The sequence below is a fragment of the Mustela nivalis genome, assembly GCF_964662115.1.
Source record: "Mustela nivalis genome assembly, chromosome: 19".
In the NCBI taxonomy this organism is placed as follows: domain Eukaryota; kingdom Metazoa; phylum Chordata; class Mammalia; order Carnivora; family Mustelidae; genus Mustela; species Mustela nivalis.
Window position 1 is genome coordinate 28,078,263 of NC_139038.1, and position 23,746 is coordinate 28,102,008.

Below are 23,746 nucleotides of genomic sequence, written 5' to 3' on the forward strand. Positions count from 1 at the left end.
CATAGGGAAATTCTGTATTGAATTTTTTGGGGCACTGCCGTACCATTTTCCATAGCGACCGTATCCCTTTACATTCTCACCACCAGGGAACGAGTGTGCCACTTTCTCCCTATGCCCGCCATCACTTGTTAGCCTTGGGAGTAGTTTGCAGAGATGAGCAGTTTCACTGAGGGCGAGCCCAGAGAGCAGAGGGCTGCAAGGAGCTAGCGAGCGGAGAGAAGTCTCCAGTAACAGAGCTCTGATGAGACAGGAAGGGACAGCAGGTGCACCCAGCATAGCGCTGAGGACAGGGTGTCCAGATAGAGAAATTGAGCCTCTTAGGACATCACTGGGAGGAAAGGAGAGAAGAAACTGGGTAGGGCTGTCTCAGAGTGCTATGTTTTAAATGTACGGAAATGCATTTGGCAAGGAAGAAAGCCAGGCTTTATGACAATGCTTGATTGGATCAGCCAGCCCACTGCTGGATGGGCTCCCTCTGAATTTACTGCAGTATTGAATTTGGCCAGCAGGTGGCAGCTCCGAAGAGTTTGTGTTTTTAAGGCCACTTGGGGGACTTGGAAATTCCAGCAGTTGATGCGAAGTGATGGGTAAACCCTCGGTACCGTTATTTTAGTAACTAATGAATAATTTGGGACTTGCTCATTCCACATTTAAAAACAGAAGAAAGGTGTGTACATAGGTTATTTCAGAGGCAGTTCTTTGGGATGATGAAGACAGAACGGGGAAACTAAAGCTGTCTAACTCAGGATAACACTAAAGTGTTTCGGGGGGCTACGCTTTAACCTGTTCAAATAAGGAATATCTGTAGGTCAGTAGTTGTCTTGGTTTGTTTCTCTAAATCAGGAAGAACTGAATGATGCTGTGGGGTTTTCTAGAGTCATCCACGCCATTGCCAATTCGGTAAGTGAACCGGGCTTTTTTTTTTTTTAAGATTTTTATTTATTTATCATTTGACAGAGAGACGGCGAGGGAGGGAACATAAGCATAAGGAGGGAAGTGGGAGAGGGAGAAGCAGCCTCCCCGCCATGAGGGAGACTGATGTGGGGCTCGATCCCCGGACCCTGGAATCATGACCCGAGCCAAAGGCAGATGCTTAATGACTGAGCCACCCAGGCACCCCCAGGCTTTTTCTTTTTACCTAGATTCCTGAGCATAACATTTAGGTTGAAACGCTTAAGTCGTCATTGCCAGTTACACATTTGGCCATGTGTAGAATGTTTACCTAGTGTGGAGGGAAACCGTGGTTATAATGTGCTCAGTGACATCATAATTGCCGATAGGATCTGTACCATTTTCCAGAAGGTTTTCTCGTAGGGGCACCTGGCTGGCTTAGCTCATAGAGCCTGTGACTCTTGATCTGAGGGTTGTGAGTTCGAGCCCCACTTTGGTGGAGAGATTACTTAAAAATAAAAAAATTAAAAAAGGTTTTTTTGTATAAAACGTGGAAAGATTATACTATGATTTCCTTATACAGCTACATGAAACTAACCTTTATTATTCTCAAAACCATTCTCAGGAAGTAGAATAAGCAAGTAAGGAGTATAGTAGGAGATAATGTGGTATCTGACTGAGGGTGTTTTTGTTCCATCATTAGAAGAATCTAGAGGATAAAAATAATTAAGTTGAGTTCTTCTGCACAAATGTAACAATCTTCTGTGTGGTAGCCTTGATGATATTTGATAAGTTTTAAAAATGTGTTGACCATTTTTGTAAATATGCTAGGGCATTCTGTGATCAGTATGGCAGACATTTTTGCTTGTTCCCTAACCTGTTGGAAAAGAGGCCAGGCTGCTGGTGCTTTGTGGATTACACATTCGAGTCAGACAGCTCGCTGGGATGCTCAACCGCCCGGCGGCTAAGACTTTCTGTTCCTAGAGTAGTTGGCCATGGGAGAAGGAATTATGCCCCCTAGAGAAGGAATCATCTTGTCCCCTGAGTGCTGAGCTTCCTACGTAGGACACTTTGAGGCCGTGGAGGTTCCCTCCGTGTTCCTCCTGTAGCTGTCTCACTGTGATGTGCAGGCTTGTGAGAACAGAAGACCTTGAGAGGAGGCATGCCATTGTCCCCACTAGGGATGAACAGCAGTTCTAGAGCCCCGTGAGAGAAGACCACGAAGTAACCAGAATGGGATGGAAAGTCGGATGAGTCAGGTCATAAGTGGCTAAGACTCTGGTATCCAGAGAAGCAAGGAGGAGTTTCTGGTCACATTTGCTTGTATCATCCACACTCAGCCAGAGATTTCAGGGAAGTGGTTGATTTGACCGAGGCTGGCCCTGAATACAGACCTGTGGGGTGTCCCTTGGCCTTCAGCTCTCTCGTGGCCGTTCTGATAGTTGGCTCTGTTGGCCTGGTTCATACCCAGGTGCCTTAGCTGGCTGTGTGCGTCTCCGTGTTGTCTGTCTCCTACAGACCAGTGCACGACACATTGTTGACTGTTGGTGGTTAACATCACAAAGTATACTACCAGGAAAAGTCCCCTTTATCAGTGACTCAGACATTTAAAATTTAGAAGTCACATACCTTATAAACACAGACACAGGGTCTGTAAAGCCAGTGAATACTCAGTACTCACAAATATGTACGTCACACTGCAGTCTTTCCCTGCTTCTCTTAGTAGTAAATCTGTGTTTTCTATAATGTTAAAAAACTTCATTTAGTATGAATTTTACACTCACAGCAGTCGCAGAAACAGTACAGAGTTTCCCTAGGTCCCTCACCTCGCTACCCTTCGGATGCCTCCTGTAACCCTGCGGTTATCAGAACCAGGAGATAAAAGCTGATACCATGTTATGAACCAGACTCTAGGTCTTATCGGAACATCGTCACTTTCCCCACTGAGTTCATGGTTCTTTCCAGGACCCCACGTTGCATTTACTTGTTTCTTTTCCTTAGTCTTCAGCAGTCTTTTGTTGTCTGTTGTAATCTCAGTGCTTTTGTTGTTAAAGATTTTATTTATTTATTGGAGAGAGAGAGAGAGAGAAAGAAAGCGAGCACGCATGGGCCAGAGAGGAACAGAGGGACAGGGACAAGCAGGCTCTGCGCCAAAGCACAGAGTCAGATGCGGGCTTGATCCCACTACCTGAGATGGTGACCAGAGCCAAAATCAAGATTCACATGGTGGGGGGGGGGGTCACATGGTGAACCAACTCAGCCACTCAGGCACCCCTATAATCTCAGTGTGTTTAAAGAATCTTGATTGTCACTTTGTCAAAGATCCATCAGTGTAGGTTTGTCCGATCTTTTCTTGTGATTGGATTGGCGGTATACAGTGCTGGCAAGAATGCCACAGAAATGATAGCTCCTGATCTTGGCCTTGATCACTTGGGGGAGATGCTGTCCGCTGGATTTGTGTTCTGTAACATTCCCTTCGTGGTTAATAAACTGGGGGAGATACTTTGAGACTATGGGAAGCCTGTTTTTTTGGACTCTTGACCGGTAATACAGCAACTTGGTGATTTTGCCCACAGCCGTTATTACTCTGGGGTTTTAATGGCAAGTTTGTATTTCCTCTTTCTTTCTACGCTTGTTCTTGGAATTCTTCTGTAAGGAAGAGCTGTCCCTTCTTTCCTGTTCATTCATTTAAAACAATATTTAGGAGCATGGACTCAGGGGAATTTATTTTATTCTGCAGATTATCGTCTAGCATTTTTCTTTCGTTGCTCAAATTGTACCACCTTTGGCCATGGGAACTTCTTTAGGTTGGCTTCTGTGTTTTTTGGACAAGCCCCCCCCCCTTTTTTTTTTTTTCTGGTGGGGGACCGGGTGGGGGTCAGGGAGGAGCCAGAGGGAGAGGAAGAATCTTAAACACAGAGTCCATGGCCGGCGTGGAGCACCATGCGGGGCTCGATCTCACCACCCTGAGATCATGACCTGAGCCGAAATCAAGAGTCAGATGCTTAACCGGCTGAGCCACCCAGGCGCCCCGGCCCCCATCCTTTTTTGAGTACCTCCTCATTCTCTGGCATCACAAGATGTTCAGACCACGTCGTATTTTCCCTGCCTCAGTTCTAGAATCCACGAGTTCTCCAAGGAGCCCTGGTTCCTTTTATTGGATAATGGTGTTTAGAAGCCCAAATCTGGCACGAGGTACGACTGTGGTGTTTCCACGCCCAAAGGACAGCTTGGCTGTTGGATTTGGAAGATTTCGTATAGAACTATTCATTTCTAAGAATTACATTTGGCCCTATGAGTCGAGAAGTTTCCCTCTGATGGTGCCCTGGGACACAGTCAGAAGCTCCGCTGTGACGGCCAGTCACTTTCTGTTAAAAATGGTGTCACCTGGCTGGTTAAAGTGAGGACGATGTTCCATTTTGGTAGTCTAGTTTTTACCACAAAGCAGTGGTTTCTTGAACACATATTGTACTTCAGTTGGTAGAAAAGCAATAAATTGCACTGGAGATGGTATTTAAGAACATGCCCCGTGAATTTTGACATAGATTGAAGGGAACAAGGATTCATTCTGTTTAATAGAATGAGAAATTAATTATTTTTACCTTTCCCTGTTGTCATGAATATGTCTTTTAAAAATAAATGAATTGTTTTAAGGAATATACTTCTAGAGTAGATATTTGGAGCCCATTCACAAATTCTTAACAGCTCAGGATAACTTAGACTTTTCACTTAGTTTTTGAGCCCTTCAATAAAAATTTTACCCCTTCTGATTCTTGGGGATGATAAGATGAATAAAAAGCAGAGATGATCAATGAAATCAAAGTCATTGGGGTTTTTACTTTGCAGAACGGATTGCGCGTTCTTAAGACTGAAGAGGAATAAAACCAGCCCTAACATTTATTTGCGGGTTTTTTTTTTAAGATTTTATTTATTTATTTGATAGACAGAGATTACAAGTAGTCAAAGAGGCAGGCAGAGAGAGAGGAGGAGGCAGGCTCCCCGCTGAGCAGAGAGCCCAACTCGGGGCTCTATCCCAGGACTCTGAGACCATGACCTGAGCTGAAAGCAGAGGCTTAACCCACTGAGCCACCCAGGCACCCCTGCAGGTTTTGGTTGTGGTTTTTTTTTTTTTTTTAATATCAAAAGGTAAGTTCAGTACAAAATCCTCATAGATTCTGAGCCCTACATTTCACCCTCAAGCCCTAATAAAATTTTGTGCCAAGAAGTCTTCTGCTTAACCCTGACTTTCTTTAGGGAAAGCTCGTTATTGGACACAACATGCTCTTGGATGTCATGCACACAGTTCATCAGTTCTACTGCCCTCTGCCTGCGGTAAGTGACCTCTGCCTGCCCGCCTGGGTTAAAAATCCACCATTTCTTGCCATTTGCAGCGACTTGACGTGAATGGAACTAGAGCATATTAGGCTAAATGAAAGAAGTCAGTCAAAGACAAATACCATAGGATTTTGCTTACATGTGGAGTTGAAGACAAGAACAACAAATGAGTAAAGGGGGCAAAAAAGGCGACAGAGAGACAAACCAAGAAACAGACGCTTAATTCCAGAGAACACACTGACGGTTGGGGGTGGTGCGGGGGAGGGGGGAGGATGGAGGGAACAGGTGGTGGAACGGAGTGCCCTTGTGGCGAGCTCCGGGTGTTGTACGCAAGTGTTGAATCACTGTGTTGTGCATGTGACACTAACACAACACTGTGTTAGCTGGAATTAAAATAAAACTTGAAAAAAGAAAAAATAAAAGAAAAAATCCACAATTCCTTATTACAGAGAAAGCATTCTGTACCGAGTGCTGTTCCCTCGTATGCAGCACGTTCCCAGAGCGAGTCTCATGTGCTCAGGGGTACCTTATTGAAGAGAGGTACTTATCAGCCGTTGTAAGGGATCTTCAGATCTGCCATTGCCAGAGCAGAGTTGGACATTTATTTCGACTTGACGCTAATATTTTTTTTTTTTTTCGGTTAGTGCCGGGCAGGGGTTTCCGGCCACAGGTGTGGGCTTCTAGTGTGCTGCTGCTAACATTAGCTATAATGGGGCCATTGAAGGTGAGCCGTGTTTCAGGTCAACTAAACCAGATCGGGTCCTGCACCATTTGTGGTGACCTCTTGCTAGGCTGCTCCCTTAGAATCTCCGTTAACCGTGGTGGTTTTTTGCTCTTGGAGCCAGGCTGGTTCAGGGCACCAAGGCACACGCCTCTTTGGCTCCTCAGGAAAAGACTTTCTCTTCTTGTCTCTTCCCCTTCTGCTCCCTAACTATGCACCTGGGCTCATCTTGCTTGCCTCCCATCACCATGTCTTCCCTCTCCTTTATTCTCTCTGTTTTCTTTTGCAGGGGAGAGGAGGGGCAGAGAGAATCTTAGACAGGTCCCATGCCCAGTGTGGAGCCCGACATGGGGCTCAGGCTCAAAGCCCTGAGATCATGGCCTGAGCCAAAATGAAGAGTCAGACACGTAACCCACTGAGCCCCCCAGGCGCCCCACTTCACCTTTCTTATGAGACATTGTTCCATTGGGATCTTGATGACTTTCTTTGGAAAAGCCCAACAAAGCCCAGCTCGGGCTACAGCAGGTCTCTTGCTCCCCTTGCCCTGTTTCCGCAACCTCGACGTTGTCATTGCTTCTCATGAAAATGGTATCACGCCCTCTGGGACTCAAAGACTTCCTGGTGCTGAGTCTCGAACATGATGGGTGTGAATGGGCAGTGTCCAGATGGAAAGAGCTGATGGTTACTTCAAGTCAACCACTTCTTTTGGCCAATTAGACCAAAGCATAGCAGCTCCTCTCATGATTTTTTGACCTTTAAACCAGGGAAGTGACTGGTTTAACCAAACAGAGCTTGACACATAGTGGGCATTAAATATTGATTTAACAAATGAGTATCTTCTGATTGTGCCAGTTTTTTTTTTTTTTAAGATTTTATTTATTTATTTGACAGACAGAGATCACAAGTAGGCAGAGAGGCAGGCAGAGAGAGAGGAGGAAGCAGGCCCCCCACGGAGCAGAGAGCCCAATTCAGGGCTTGATCCCAGGACCCTGGAATCATGATTTGAGCCGAAGGCAGAGGCTTTAACCCACTGAGCCACCCAGGCGCCCCTGATGGTGCCAGTTTTATAATCTTCTGACACATGGTTCTGTTCACATCACTGACCCTGCTCAAAATTCTGAACCTAATCCCATGTTCTTTGCTTTTCTCTACAGCTGATTCTTTTTAGCCTGGCATGGCAAGATTTCTATGATCTGGCCCAACAGCTCTGTATCTTCTAGTCACTTAAAACCCTCCTTACTCCCAGCAAGACTGGCTCATTTGTTCCTGGGACTGCTTTGTGCTTTTGCCTGTCTGTGGCTTTGGTATACCATTTTCTCCTCTCTGAATTGTCTCCAGCTTTCCTCCTCCTTTGCCTGTGTACAGCTTTACCAAGGTCTAGTGCATGCCTCTTTCCCGAAGGTTTCCCTGTCTGCTGCCTTGCCCAGGAGCTGCTTTTTTTCCTTCTCTGAACTCCCACAAAACGGTATAGCTTTTGAGCATATGTGTTTTCTTCATCCTGCCCTTTCTTCTAGGTGATTAGCTCCTCAGACAAGCAGTGTAACCTTTTATTTTTTTTAAGATTTTTATTTATTTATTTGACAGACAGAGATCACAAGTAGACAGAGAGGCAGGCAGAGAGAGAGGGGGAAGCAGGCTTCCTGTTGAGCAGAGAGCCTGACACAGAGCTGGATCCCAGGACCCTGGGATCATGATTTGAGCCGAAGGCAGAGGCTTTAACCCACTGAGCCACCCAGGCGCCCCCGTTCTTGGATTTTTGTTCGACCTCAGCCCTGAAACCACTTGTTCATGTATTGTCTGTCAATTTAACGATAGCTATTGAAAGCTGGTAAATATTCCAAACTGGTTAAATACGGCCTGTATTTACAGGCTTGGAAAGCTAATTGGAAATGGCAGTTTGCTGCGAAGCATGAATAACGCTGAAGAGAAGCGTAGTTACAAAGGGTCAGGAGTGTGACTACTCAGTCTGCTGTGGCAATTATGTATGGAAATGAGTTCATTCAAAATTAGATCCATCTCATTTCGGCTTTAGACTTCCTGATCAAAATAAACTGGGAAATGAATTGTCTAATTTAAGCACTTGCTACTGGTGTTTCTTTAGCAGTTTTCTGAGTAGTTAAAGCATGCTTTGTACATGTTGGAAAGTCGGTGTTTTAATGGCCATTTTAACTAGCATTTCGGAGATGTTCTCAGTGAAGGTATAGCCTAATTTACAGTAGGTCCATTTTCTGTATAAACCATTTTACTTACATAACTTTGCTAGCCTCATTGTTTTGACGGATTCATTTGATAGAACTATTACTGGAAGCTTTCTACATATATTAGAAACTTTGCCCCCTTCCTCTGTTTCAGGCATAACATGCTCAATTTTTTCTGTTATGGTTATGCAAAAGTTTTATGTCAGATCATACGATTCCCCATCGGGACATTGTGATGATTTTCGGAAAGTGATTATTACCTAGGAGCAGATCTGACAGTTGAGCCTAAAGGGCCTGTGTGAGGTATCACAGTTTGAGAAGAGAGCTATGGTGCTTGAAATATTTATGTGTATTTTCAGTATTGTGACTGTATTTGTAAAATCACAGCAAGTCATTGTCTGTGTGTTTTTCTTTTAGGACCTAAATGAATTTAAGGAGATGACAACGTGTGTTTTCCCTAGGTAAGCTTTCTTTGGGGATTCATTATCCTTCACTCAAAAGAGTTCTCCTGCTGTAGAAGATACAAACAGGTAATAAATAGTGATAATAGTAATTACCTGAAGATGATTACAATCCAGCTGCTAATAGCTGGTTAATGGTTTCTAGGGCCAACTGTGACTGCTTGCTTTTATAGCTCATGATCAATTTTATTGCATTAAAAACCAGAATTTGAACTGAGAGCACCTGGCTTTTTCCTCCCCCCACACCCAGATCTCTGAAGAGTGCGTGCAGTCCTCCTGAGTGGGCTCTTGTCCCTCTTGTCTGCCAGATGGGCCCTGTCCCACTCACGTGACCAGTTGACAGTGTCCTGTGGCCAGTCGAGAACTGCCCGGCTGGCGACTTTTCCCCTCATCTCTAAGTTGGTACCTTAACCTGATAGTGGCTCCCATGGTTAAGGTGTCAGGGTACTTCTGCTCTGTCGCATGTCTGGCGAGTCACGTGTCAGCCACGTGGGGCCTCCAGAGCTAGGATCTGTGTTTGAGGACCCATCTGAAGACGGGGAGGTGTGGTCACAGAGCTGTTGCTCTTACGTCTGGCCTAATTCGGCCCTGTTATCTCTCCTGCTCACATTCATGTCAAAGGCAAGAGTTTTCATACTAGTATCTGTCTCCTTTTTTTTTTTTTTCATTATTCCAATCTCTGAAACAGAATTCTAAGAAATAACAATAGCGTGAAACTACCAAATGTAGATTTGAGCTTCCAAGAGTTTATCTTGTGCAAATCTGGGTAGTATAGTAGCTAGGAACTTGGGGAACTAGACCTACGCAGTATTTGAACTGTGGAAAAACTTCCAAAGATCTTCGCCTTCCCCTTGGAATCGATGTAGCCCGGGGTACAAGCAGTTCTAGAACTTGTGCTCTGAGCACGATAGAGCCTCTCAATGAAGAGGGTTGTGAGGACTGAGCCTATCTGACGTAGCAGTGGCCTTAGTGCTGGGAGACAGTGGCTCACATGCTTAGTTCTCTTGTCAGCTTTTAGGACCAGAGGCTGTCTCTTCATTTGAGTAAAAAATAATATTCTGGACACTGTTGTGTATTGTGTTTTCCTTATTAACATTTCTTTTGTTTCCAGACTCTTGGATACAAAATTGATGGCCAGCACACAACCTTTTAAGGTAATTCTTTAAATTGGAGCTCTCAGTGATAATCTGTTTTGAATTGTTCTGAATTGGTACTAGGAGCTTGGAATTCTGGTCTAATTGAAATGTTATTTTCAAATACGTCCAAAAAAGAAAAAAAAATGAGGAAAAGAGTAGAGATAAATATATAGAAATATGATTAGTGCTTGTCTTTGGGTGTTGGAATTACCTTTTTTCTCCTCTATACTGTGTTTGAATGTAAACATTTTTAATATTAAAATATATAATGTATTTTAGGGGGGTTGGAGTGGGGTACCTTGCTAGGTCAGTCGGTAGAGCATGTGACTCTTGATCTCCAGGTCAGGAGTTCAAGCCTCATGCTGGGCACAGATCTTACTTAAAAAAAAAAAAAGAAAGAAAGAAAGAAAAAGAAAAAACAATACACACACACGTATATTTCTGTATACATATATATAAAATGCATTTCTGAATAGGTTACACGTGTACACACTTCATTTTCTTGATCTTATGTATTTTGGTTTTTATTTTCTTGATTTATATATTTATTTTCTTGATTTTTGGTTATATTTTCTAATCTGGAAAACTCAGGTAAAAGTGAAATCATTTGCTATTTTGTGAAGTGACTTCACCTCACTGAGTGAACTGAGTGCCAGAACAGCACACCTTTCTGGTCCAAGTCCTGTAGGTAGTTGACACCTCTCCCAAAGACCTATGCTATGGTGATACTTCCTGCACGTCGAACCTGACCCTTGCTGTCTCTCTTTCACGCTGACGAAACCATGACTCTTGTATTTCTTTAAAGAACGCAAAGGAACAAAGCTAGATATACTTTTTTTTTTTTCCCCCGGTCCTGACATTCAGTGAATCTCTCCTGTATGTTATGCTGAGATGATTAAAGCTCGTAATTCTCTGCTTCCTGGTTTGCAGGATATCATTAACAACACATCTCTCGCAGAATTGGAAAAGCGGTTAAAAGAGACGCCTTTCAACCCTCCTAAAGTTGGTAAGAAAATAAAGTGATCCCGATAGTGCCCCCAGGGCTTGTGATCAGGGGTATCATAGAAGAAAGGGGGAACCTGTTCTAGACATAACGCACAGCTACAGATTTTGGCGGAGTTAACTTGCTCATGCCCTGTATTGAATTACTGCTTTCTGAATAGAGATGGTCTCATAATCTTTTTTTTTTAAAGATTTTATTTATTTATCTGATAGACAGAGATCACAAGTAGGCAGAGAGACAAGCAGAGGGAGAGAGGAGGAAGCAGCCCCCTACCACCGACCCCGCCGAGCAGGGAGCCCGATGCAGGCCGATCCCAGTACCCTGGGATCATGACCTGAGCTGAAGGCAGAGGCTTTAACCCACTGAGCCACCCAGGCGCCCCTGGTCTCGTAATCTTATGTATGTTTTATGTTTATAGATTTGGGTGGGGTAGCCCATTCATTGAGAAGTTTAGCAATTAAAGCTTCAGGGCTTTAATTTCCTAATGCTTGGAATTCTCCCAAAATTTGATGTCTTTCTTTTCTGTAGTGCATTGTTTAAGTGGAGACAAAGAATCGGTGATTAATTGCCAGAGGTTGAGAATACACTTTTGTCTCAGAAAAGCCCAAGACCTGGGTTTCCGGATGAGGAAGGAGAGTCTCCAGCTTTGCCTCCCATCAGAGGTGGCTTAGCTGTGGGACAGCATCAGTGAGGAGAAGCAGAGTAGGGAGAATGTTTCTTGGGGCAGAGATGTGTTACCATGTCCTGGTCCCTGGGCCCCTGGGTCCCAGGTGTTCAGTGAACCTGCCACGTGTCTCTTCCTTGGTTCCTATACGCTTCATTTTGCTGCTGACGCTGTAATTAGCATTCCATTAGCTGCAGCCTGCAGACTTCTGAAGACATTGATAATTGGACTGATGGTTTGGAAATTGACAATGGAAGGTACTAAAGCAGCCAAGATTACAGCTATTTGCTTGCCTTTCTGGGTAATAGTCCAAAAAAGGAATTAAGAAAAGGAGTGAGGGTGAGGGAAGAAAGCCTAGACCTTCTCTGTAACAGTATGATGGAAATAATTGATTTTGGAAATAGTGTTTCAGCTGGTGGTGGAGTAGAGGATATTACTTTCTTGGCTATCATGTTAAAAGACTTTTTTAAAGCTTGGAGTCTAATATTTAATATGGGGTTAACAAATTCTTGCCTAAAGAGCCTTATAGTCACATAAGAATAGTTACAGTCTTTTTATTCTTAATTCCCATTCATGCTTTTGGTTCTGTTATAGTGTTTTTGATATTCATTTCCAGAACGGTTCTAGGAAATATTTATGAGTTACAGTTTTTTTTTGTTTTTGAGATTTATTTATTTATTTTAGAGAGCACGAGCAGGAGGGGTAGAGGGAGAGAAAGAGAATCTCAAGCAGACCTTGCAGTGAGCGCAGAGCTGGAGGCCAGGCTCGAGCTCATGACTCTGCGATCATGACCTAAGCCGAAACCAAGCACCCCTAGGAGTTACCGTTTTATCCCATTCTTTCCATGTAATAGTCTGGTACCTGGCAGTGTGTGTCAGTGTGATGTAAGAATCCTGTTGTAAAATGCTCTCTCCTGTGAAGTGGCCCCATGTTCCATGGGCAGCGTGACAGTAAGTTCTGATCTATCTTTGGAGTTCGTTGTGCCTCCATCTTTAGATCCAATAGCTCGGAAAGAGCAGAGGGCAATGTTGAATTGAGCTGCCAATATTGAAGGGCCTTTTGCCTTTTGGAAGGGAGGTCTGGGTCTTGATGGTTACCAGTGACTGAGCATGGACCACGTGCCCAGCACCACGTGAGAGCGTTCCTGGCGTCAGCTCATTTGATCCTTCTAAAAGCTCCATGGCAGGGGGATTGGTTTTTGTCTCCATTCTGCCAAAGTGGAGGCCCAGAGGAGAAGTGACTTGCCCAGGATCACGTAGCAGGTAAATGGTGGAACACAGATTCAGACTCAGTGGGACGTACAACTCCATGCTGTCATTAGTCATGACTGAAATACTTGTTATGTCCCCGTGTCCTCAAGGAAGAAGCTCCTTGGGACTTCAGAAAGCGGTCAGAAGAGGGGTCATCTGTCATAGGGCAAGTTATGCATGATCGTAAATAGTGCCCACCACTGTGCTGACAGGAGGCCTGTGGCTGGGTCTTTGATGATGTCACTGAGCCATTTCTTTAGTCTAGACCCAAGCCCTCATTTTCAGTGACCCTTTTATCTCACACTGCAAGGTCTTGTGCAGAGAGAATAAAGAAGGAGGTAGCCTTTTCCTGCTTGTCGAGGATTCTTCTGCAGCACATACCAATGCCATCTGGACTGGGTAGGGTGGTGTACCTGCCTGTCTTCACGATTTGTGATATCCTTAGGAAAACTTTTTTTTCTTTCTCCTCTTTAGAAAGTGCGGAAGGTTTTCCAAGTTACGACACAGCTACGGAGCAGCTCCACGAGGCCGGCTATGATGCTTATATCACAGGGCTGTGCTTCATCTCCATGGCGAACTACCTAGGTACCCGCCGTACCTGTTTCCACCAAACACACCGTGGGCTGGGGTGGATCTTGCCTGTCTTCCATTTCCCTGGGGTCCGCTCACCCAGATAGAAGTGGGAAGGCTGGAGGTCAGCTTTGGAGGGGCCTGGGGTGGGGCATGGAGAGGGCACAGGAGGCCCCATTGACTCTTACCTGGTGTGGCATCCAGCCCTTACTGAGTGCCTCTAACCCTTCTGAACCGCGCTGTTGATTACATAGTTCGTTGTCTGAACTTTCAGGCTTTGTCTCCTTGACTCTATGTAATACTCTGCTTCTTTTCTTCATTAGGTTCTTTTCTTAGCCCTCCAAAAATTCATGTGTCTGCCAGATCAAAACTCATTGAACCTTTTTTTAACAAGTAAGTAATCAGGGCCCCATTGCCCATGTTCTCACTGTTTAAGAGCCCAGTATCTGGGATGTCAGGTAAGGATGATGCAGTGCATTTTTAGATAAAGTGGTTCTCATCTCAAGTGACTCAGATGTTTTTCGAAAACATAAATTGACCTTCTGGGAAATAATTTATTAAATATATTGCCTAAAAAAGAAATACAGAAAAGAAAAGAATGCCAAAGTTAGTGTATCTTTTCCAAGACAAAGAACTGGTAGTTTTGGCATTTAAATTACCTGCAAGAGAGACTGTGTGAGTGTGCATGTGTGCGTGTGTGTGTGTGTGTGTGTGTACGTACGTAGTTGGACCGAACACTGCTAACATATTTTACACGAGGTTATTATTTATACTTGCGTTATTATCTCATTAAATAATACTCTTTTTAAGAAGATGTTGGCTACACAAATGGCTTTTAAGATAATCTATGGAGAAGTTTTGATTGTCCTTTTATCCCAAGCTTTCATCTGAATGGATCCGGTGAAGTAAAAGCTTGCTTATGTACTCATCGTTGCAAGAAGTCTGTGTGATTTAGGGAGATGTCTAAGTTCAGAGCATTTTCAAAGACTCTCAAGATGATTACTTCAAAGTGTGGTTTGTGCTTTCTTGGCACGGTTGAGACGAAAGTTATAGATGTGATCCTCAAGCTGGCCACAGCTGGGCTCTGTGCCAGAGCCCTAAACCTTCTTTACCCCAGCTCTTTTAACAGGATTGGTTCTAGGAGATTCTGGGGGAGCCAGACAGAACAAGGCAGCCCACATGGGTCATTACTGCTGGGAGAAAGAACCGTTTCAGTGTTGGCTTGGTTACATCATTTCCTTACATTATATGCAGCACTTTACAATCCTATCAGTGCATTACTGGGTAAGAACACTGTCTCCTTTGGATGTCTATGTAAATACCAGTATCACAGTGCTTGTACTTAGGTGACATGCTGCAGAGACAGATGTTAATTCCAAACATCTGGATTCCTACAGGTTTGGAATTTGTATAGTCTGAGTTAGTAAGTTTTATCACACTTTGGCTTCTTCTTCTTTTTTTTTTTTAATCTTTGTTCTTTTCTGTTGAAGTTCAGAGCTAAATGTGTTTGACCTTCAAAACATCTTTCAGAGAGAAACAGAAAACAATGTAGTATATATTGAAAATACAGTTGAATTTTTTATTAAGTTTTTTAAAATTCCATATAGTTAACATACAGCGTCCTATTACAAGTGCACAAAATAGTAATGCAACAATTCTATACATTATAGTATACATATAGAATACATTATAGCATAATGTATTCTATACATTATCATGATAAGGAAATGAATTTGAATTTTACTTATTTTATTTTATTTATTTATTTATTTATTTATTTATTTGACAGACAGAGATCACAAGTAGGCAGAGAGGCAGGCAGAGAGAGAGGAGGAGGCAGGCTCCCTGCTGAGCAGAGAGCCTGATGAGGGGCTCGATCCCAGGATCTTGGGATCATGACCTGAGCTGAAGGCCGAGACTTTAACCCACTGAGCCACCTAGGCTCCCCGGAAAATTAATTTTAGAAGCTAACAGTTGAATCCTTGCTGTCTGCCCATTTCCTTATGGGTAAAACAGGATTTTCTTAGCTTTTCACTTTTATTTTGGGGAGACTGTTTATCTTTGTAAATCTCTGGAAGGGCAGCTTATGTCATAGACCATGGAATGTGCAGGTGACCCTAAATTTTGTTTGGATCATGGCCACTCCTTGCATTTTTATGTTCAGGATGCTAAGTCCATTGCACAGCAGTATTTTTCAGCTGGGACAAGCTTACTCATTTTTAAATATTTATTTTTTATTTTTTTAATTTTTAGGTAGGCTCCGCATATAACATGGGGCTTGAACTTGTGACGCTGAGATTAAGAGTCATGTGTTTTTTCTATGGAGCCACCCATGCGCCCCTTATTTTTAAATACTTAAAACAGCAAGCCTGCTTCTCCACTAAAATCAAGTCCTTATAAAATAAGGTGATGGATACAATTTGGGTTAGATAATAGGATGCACTTTAGTTTGTCATTAACCTGGGTGACCAACATGAAGAGCAATCAAAATTAGCTTTAATTAAGAAGCTTAGGGGCACCTGGGTGGCTCAGTGGGTTAAACCTCTACCTTTGGCTCGGGTCGTGATCCCAGGGTCCTGGGATCGAGCCCCACATCCGGCTATCTGCTCAGCAGGGAGCTTGCTTCCCCCCTCTCTCTCTGCCTACTTGTGATCTCTCTCTCTCTCTGTCAAATAAATAAATAAAATCTTAAAAAAAAAAAAGAAGCTTAAGAAAGACTTTATGTATTAATAGACCAGTATATTATTGCTAATAATGTTTAAGACCATTCAAAAGAACTGGACGGTAAACATGTAGTTTCATTTTGGGTTGGGAATATTCATTCATGGTTTGTTTTTTTTTTTTCCCCTGAAACCTAGATGCATACCAAATATAGTTGAAGATTCAGGAATCCTGTGATTTCGCCCTGAAAATTCTTGAGTTTTTGCTCCATTTTTTCTTCCATCTGTAAAGGAAGAATATTTTCTTCGTCTCTGAAGGAAAAAAGTCCAGCAGGATTTGAAATGCAAAATAAGAAGTATTTTAATTCTATATTGGAATAGCTTGGTCAAGTACAATTGTTCCTTCTTTTTTCTTTGAAAAACAATTGATATGCAGCGTCGTATTAGTTTCAGGTGTACAACATAGGGATTTGACGTAAAAAACATTATGAAATGCGGTCATCCCTTCTCAGCCCATTTAGGAAGTGGGAAAAGCACTTGCTCCTTTCGACATCTCTTTCTGTGTTAATACTGACCTCATTTAACTTCCATGCAGGTTGATGTACGACCTTAACCTTGACTTTGTCATTTTTTTTTTTTTCAAGATTACCCTTGTAGAGAAACATTCAGAAAGGGCCATCCACATTATCTCAAGTGGTTGATTTTTAGAAAAGTGTAAATTTCTCTGAGAGTTTGTTTGGCACCAGGCTTTTCTCAGAAAGAGCTGAACCAAAGATGCATAGCCCTAACATAAATTTGGGTGGAAATCAAACTGCCTACATATGCAAATAACTTCTTGTTCCTCTCTCACCAGATTTATGTTTAGAAAGTAAACCTTGAGGGGGAAGTTAAAACCCCACCTCTTTCTGCATTGTTCTGAATTGGCATTTGGCTGCCTTAATGATGCCTTTTTGGGGAAGTTTTATTGAGAGATCCCTGAGACAGCTGGCCGTTGAGTGATCTGCAAAGACGGCATGGAGTAGAAGGTGCTTTCTGAGCCATACTTGCCTAGAAGCTTGTCCTGGGAGGATTTCTCATGCTGCCATTTTTCCGCATGCTGCCTGGGTGCTTCCTGCATTTCTCCTCCCTTTGTTGGAATCAGAAGGAAAGTCGTAAGGAAGCCGAGCCATGGAGATCCTGATCAGACCCCTGCCAGTGACTGTGTGCAGTGTGCCCTTCGTTTGTGTTGTAGGCAGTTTGGGCAGGAAGTGATTTGCCTTCTCTTGTAACCTTGGTCAGTGTTGATCAATGCATGGAAAACCAGACTTAAGAGAAGATCCTTCAGTCAAATCCTGTTAGGCTGGGAAGGGCTAAAAATACTCCGCTTTCACTTTTTTTCATACCACAGAAAAGCACAGAATCAGGCTTTTACCTTATGTTTTATTAATAGTCATCTGTGTTGGCAAGACACGTTGAACTCTCTTGTAGATAACCTTTTCTGAAGGTTTTTGGGAAGGTTATTTTCTGTTTACCTCACTTCTTAGAAAGAGGAAGGAAATGAGCAAGTCTCTTACTTTGGCTAAACTCTGTAAGTAAGGGAATGAAAAAGGAAGAATTGTATGCTGTTCACCCTAGATGATGGCGGTCTTGGTTTTGGCACAAGTGTCCTGTATAGGAACGGGATTCCTGTAGGAATCTAGGCCTTCTTGTCTCTGCAACGGAGATGAGGAGACAAGCCATCAAAAGGAGTGATACACTCTTGGACAAATGGTTTCGTCCTCTATAAAATGGAGATTAAATTATTCACCTCCCTTAGAAATTGCAGATCTCACATGAGATGCCAAAGGACATCGCCCAGTATTTATTACTTCCCTTTCTTGAAATGGAAGAGAATTTAACATGCCAACAGGTTCGAAAAGTCGATGTGGTAGTGGAATGTATTTTTGTGTTTCTAGTTTCATGATCAAGAAGAAAATTTGTTACCATGTGGGTATAAAATTGGAGCCCGTGTTAAGTGTTCACTTTTGCCTGTACCCACCTCTTAGGGTTTGCTGATGAGAAATCAGGTGCTGATGGAGCGTGTTCCCTTGGGACGTAAGGGACCCAGCTGGCCTTGCTTTGGAGCGTCTGTCGAGGTTGTGTCATTCAGATGAGTACAGCAATTTACAGAAGGTTGTGTAGGAACAGGTAACCATGATCAGTGTAGAGGCAGAGGGATCATTTTGACACCTGAAATAAAGCACCATGTTTTTTCCCTTTTCCTCCACGGAAAGCCATCACATGCTGGTAGCAAGTTGTTCTCCTTTACAGTAATATATGCCTGTGGGTCCTGTTTGACATCAGAGAAATTTCAGACTGAAAGATTATAGGTAAGCAGAATTCCTTTCTTCCCGGCCCTTGTGGTGATAATGGGAAGAGCAAAGCTCATTTGCTCCCTTGACAGGCAGCAGCCATTCATGCGGAGTGCCGTGGAGTGCCAGGCCGCCAGCGAGTTGTCCCAGAACTCTGGAAGTGCAGACCCTGCTTATCTTCTGTCCTGCTGGTCCTTCCCTTATACAGAAGGTGCTGGAATAACAGGAGGATGAGGCTAATCTGTTCGGATTCCCAGTGTTTGCTGTCGGCTTTTAGCATCCTGGGTGAGGGTCAAATGTGTTTTTACGGACCATTCAGGTTGGGTATAAAGCCCCCTGCGTTATTACAGTGATTTTCCCCACTGTGAGACCTGCGACACCCCCGCGTAAGCAAGAGTTACAACACAGTTTATGCCATTGGGGAGGCGCGGCGGGGGATGTCACAGATTTCAGTGGAACTGGTTCTATTTGCATGTAAAATTTTTAGATCACTTGATTAGCTTCTCCAGTAGAATTGCTGCACTCTGGGCTGTCGTGTAGTGTAGCGTAGTTGTGGTCTCTGCAATCAGGCATCTGGCTTTGAATCCCAGCCCCACTTCTTACATCTGTGCGATCTCGGGCAAGTTACTTACCCTCTCTGTATCTCACATTCTTCGTCTGTAAATGGAGATCGTTCATACCCATTTGATAGGGGTGTAGTGAGGGTAAGAGGCAAGTGTGTATGTAAAATGCCTGGCACATGGTGGCTCTCGGTCAGCCCGCTGCTGCAGTCACTGCCGTGGGGACGTTTCTGCTTGGACACTGTGTGTCTCTGACCAGATGCAGGGAGCACATGGAGGCCTGTTCTGCTTTCATAGAAGACGCCCTATAATCATACCTTTTTTTTTTTTTAAGATTTTATTCATCCATTTATTTTTAGGGGCAGGGAAGGAGGGGCAAAGGGAGAGGGGGAGAGAGAATCCCAAGCAGACTCTGTGCGGAGCTGACATTGGGGCTCGATCTCATGACCCTGAGTGCATGACCTGAGCTGAAACCAAGAGTCTGACACACTAAACTGACTGAGCCACCCAGGCATCCCTCATTATACCTTTTGTACCGCACACACCCTGAAGGTGGGACCTCGCATTTAAACAGGGGCCTTGATCCGAAAAGGGAAGGGGAGGAGGAAAGGCCCCATGTAACTCAGTGGTGTCCAGGGAGAAGGTTTGCATGGGTTTTCTCTACTTGCTGGTTTTGCCCTTGGAGGCATGTGGTCGATTCTCAGTGTTTGTGCCATTGTAGCACTTCGAGGTGTAGATTTTTACTGACAGGAGAGGAAAGAAATGGCATTTACTTTGTAACCTGTGGGAAGCTGTTTATTTTTATTTTTTTAACCACTTTATGAGGATATAAATTCACATACCAAATCACGCAGTTAAAATGTACAGTTCAACGGTTTTTGGTGTATGGAGTTATTACTTTAGAAAAAATTATCATAAAACATGTGTAGCCTGCAATTTGCCATTTTAAACATTTATTTATTTATTTATTTATTTATTTTTAAAAGATTTTATTTATGTCACACAGAGAGAGATCACAAGTAAGCAGAGAGGCAGGCAGAGAGAGAGGGGAAAGCAGGCTCCCCGCCGAGCAGAGAGCCCGATGTGGGACTCGATCCCAGGACACTGAGATCATGACCCAAGCCGAAGGCAGAGGCTTAACCCACTGAGCCACCCAGATGCCCCTTAAACATTTTTTTTTTTTAAAGATTTGCTTATTTATTTGAGAGGGAGAGAGTACATGGAGGGAGGCAGGGGGAGGGAGAGAGAGAATCTTAAGCAGGCTCCTTGCCCAATGTAGAGCCCTACACAGGACTTGATCTCATGACCCTGAGATCATGACCTAAGCCAAAATCAAGAGTCAGATACTTAACCAACTGAGCTACCCAGGTGCCCCTTAAACATTTTTAAGTCTGCGATTCAGTGGCGCTACTGACATTCACAATATTTCTGCCAACATCATCATTCTGTTCTCAGAACTTCTTGCTCACTCCGGGCAGCAGTCCTGTAACCATGAAGCACTAAGTCTTTGCTCCTGCCTCCCCTCAGCTCCTGGGAACCTCTGATCTACTTTCCAGTCTCTCTGCATTTGTCCTTCTGTGAACTGTTCCCTTTTGAGCAACTCACTGCTTCCAGGAGATCTCAGTCTGTGAGAATGACTGATACTTCGCAAATACGCAGAGCATTTTTCTTCTCTGTTTATTCACCATCTGAGGTTTAGATTGCTTCTTAGGCACGGAAGCCTTGTAATGTGTGCATGTGAGTCCATGCCTGGACCTCGGCCGGGGTTTGCTTGTTTACAGGGCTGCAGAAGCATGCTGGATAGAGCAGAGGCTGCGGGCTGGGCCTTCAAGCCCCTCGGTGGGACCATCATCCTTTCTGAAGCTGGGTTGCTCCATCTATGAAAGGAAGAGCATAAATGGCCCCCTGGGAGGCTTGACCTCAGCTTGGAGAGAAGCATCAAAAAGGCCCCCAGCACAGAGTGTGGCCTGATGGGGAGCGGAGTTGCTGCTGTAGCTTTCCCCACAGTGAACTTCCAAGAAAGTAACGTAATTCTCGTTTTTTCCTGGCACTGGGGGGTAGTGGTAGAGTTGCAGAGCGGGCCTTGTGTACTTAGCTGGATTTTCTTGGGTGGCAGTCTCTGTGCTGTGAGCAGGAAAGAGGCAGACATGCAGGATGGCACTAAAATCCTTTGTATAGAGAAACAGCATCCTGGAATTCTCTTAAGAAAACTCTGCCTGTTTTTGTATCTTAATGAAAAAGGTCTTGCTGCAAGGTTTGGTCATGAATGGGAAGAACAGACTCTCTGCCCGAGTGTGGGTCACGCTCACGTGTCTTGAGCCTTAGATGCTGGAAAAGCAGTGAAGGGAAGGGCATGGTCTCCTCCGTTCATGTGCCATTGGGAGCAGCTGTGCCGTGTGTATGCCTCTGGCCACAGGAGCCCCTGGGGATCCCAGAACCGAGGGCTCAGGGAGGCAGGATGCAGGCAGACAGTAGTGGTGGTGGTGACTGTGGGACCCTCCATGGCCGACCGGCTGGCTTGGCCAACAGCATGGTAGTGTTACCCTTTAATTCTGCATTTGCATCTGTGGTTTTTGAATGAAGGGGTAATATCCTTTGCCCTTTCGCTTCTGCCCCAAATGGATTTTGTGCCAGGGCTAGGGAGCATCGTCTGCCACTCATTCTGCCCCGGTTAGAAGTGGACTGTGGTGCTCTTACGGACGTTATTTTTCAATCATAGCCAAGAAGTATGCCTCTTACAAAATGTAGAGTCCATTTTCAACCTTCTCGGGATTGTGCAAATCTTGGAGTCCAGCGCCATGGGGAGTAAAATCACAGCATTGCGAATGCTGAGAGCAGCCTCCCACTTTCCAGAAGGTTTCTCCACAGTGTGCAGAATGTATTTTGCCCCAGCGCACAGGAGGTATTTCATCCTCACATACCCAAACCAGAGCCCTTTATCTTAGCCCAAGTCATGTTCGCTTCACTTTAGGTTCCCCGAGTTACTAGGATAGAAGGACTCTCCAAGAATCGACTTGGTTTGGTTACCCTGAAAGTTCTGTAATACACTGGTTCTCAGAAAGGCAAAAGACAGATGAGTCCAGGGCCCAATGAATGATGCTCAGGCCTCCCGTCTGGCTTCTTAAGACTGGGATCCTGACTTCTTTGGGTAGAGGGTGCTGGCCTCAAGTTGGTATTGCTCGTCTGATTTCTTCCTTGTGGTCCGGATTGCCAGACTTGTATCAGGTGAACCGTGTCTGTGGCTTTTTCAGAAGGCTTCTTTTTATTTTATTTATTTATTTAAAAAGATTTTATTTGTTTTATTTGACAGACAGAGATCACAAGTAGGCAGAGAGGCAGGCAGAGAGAGAGGAGGAGGAAGCAGGCTCTCTGCTGAGCAGAGAGCCCAATGCGGGGCCCCATGCCAGGACCCCAAGATCATGACTTGAGCTGAAGGTAGAGGCTTTAACCCACTGAGCCACCCAGGCTCCCCAGAAGCCTTCTTTTTAAAGAAATCTCCAAGGGCACAGACGACGGACCTGTCTTGCCGGCTTGCTAGTTCCGGGGGCTATCGGCTGTTAGTGGTAAAGTCTGCATTCTTAGGTATTCCTCACCTTGCTTTGGCTCTGGCTGGGAAAAACCAGGCAATAGTTATTTCCGAGACCATTTAACATTTTATTCATATAATTTAAGCGTCCCCAGCATATGGTGATACTGAAAATCTGATACTAGCTGTAGTACCAGTTAGGTAGCACCGCACGCCAGAAGCTTCGCTACTGAAAGCTTTCCACTCTTCAGTGAGTTACCTACGTCATTTCCTTGCATGTACTATGATTGCTGCCAGCAACCCTCAGAGATAAATAATGTCCCCATTTGCAGATCTTATCTTTTTTTTTTTAAGATTTTCTTTATTTATTTGACAGAGAGAACACAAGTAGGTAGAGAGGCAGGCAGGGGTGGGGTGGGATGGGGAAGCAGGCTCCCTGCTGAGCAGAGAGCCGGATGTGGGGCTCGATCCCAGGATCGCTGAGATCATGACCTGTGCCGAAGGCAGAGGCTCAAACTACTGAGCCAGCCAGGCACCCCTTGCAGATCTTATTTTTAAGTGATCTCTACACCCAACGTGGGGATTGAACTCATAATCCCGAGATGAAGAGTTATGCCCTCTACCAAGTGGGTGCCCCAATAATGTCCCCATTTAAAATCTAAGACTGTTTGCCAGGGGTCTCAGAAATGGCAGAATCAGGGATAAGCCAGGTCAGTCCTCGACTGGGAGTGGTTTCTCCCCCCTCCCTCCAGCACAGAGTTTCTATAGAGAGAGTTCTGCGGTGGGTTGCACATTTTCTGAAGAGACCATGCTAGTATCTTTGAAAGATTTCCTTTTCCTTGATTTTTGTCTTGAGCTCATCGTCATGAAAGATGTTGACTCTATCCACGGGATTATGAGGGGCTGGTTTCCCTTGACACTTTATACTCTGCTGTTTCATGGGCTGTGCAGGCATCATTGCCTTTGTATAATGCTTAGTTTAACATTTTTATTTGATGTAATTTGATACGGTTCATTTGATGGGGATTGTTCAAATGAGCTGCTGGCTTTTTCTTTCTTTTTTTTTTTCCTTCCTCTTCTCCTCCCCTCCTTGTTTCTAATGTTGTATCTGTTTAAGAAAGGCCATAGGTTGGCTTCAGGACAGATGTCGGGTAACGCTCTATTTGTCAAAACATCAAGTGACTTCATTGAAAGCTGTGTGCCCCCCGCCTGAGTGATATTAAAATAACCAATGCCACAGTAAGTCCCCTCCAGCCAGTGGTTGCCTTCGTATTTTACACAAGTGCTTTAGTGAGCAGAATAAATGAGCTTGTTTTGTGAGAGATGTCTGCATGCTTCTTACCCTGGATGATAAAATTAGTTTTTTATAGCACATAAATATGTATAATGATGAACCCTTGCATACAAGGTTCTTATGAAGTGCTTTTACTGCTGTGCCCTG

General features: G+C 44.1%; 1 protein-coding gene across 2 annotated transcripts in view; it reads left to right on the forward strand.

Moving 5' to 3' along the window:
* The window catches only part of PARN (poly(A)-specific ribonuclease), a 157,165-nt gene that overhangs the window by 22,040 nt on the left and 111,379 nt on the right, over positions 1-23,746 (forward strand). For both annotated transcript variants that reach the window (XM_082715015.1, XM_082715016.1), the window contains exons 12-18: positions 844-900; positions 5,146-5,223; positions 8,563-8,606; positions 9,718-9,760; positions 10,673-10,748; positions 13,134-13,244; positions 13,553-13,622. In XM_082715015.1, the coding sequence (XP_082571141.1) occupies positions 844-900; positions 5,146-5,223; positions 8,563-8,606; positions 9,718-9,760; positions 10,673-10,748; positions 13,134-13,244; positions 13,553-13,622 (479 nt within the window). The remainder of the gene's footprint in view (positions 1-843; positions 901-5,145; positions 5,224-8,562; positions 8,607-9,717; positions 9,761-10,672; positions 10,749-13,133; positions 13,245-13,552; positions 13,623-23,746) is intronic.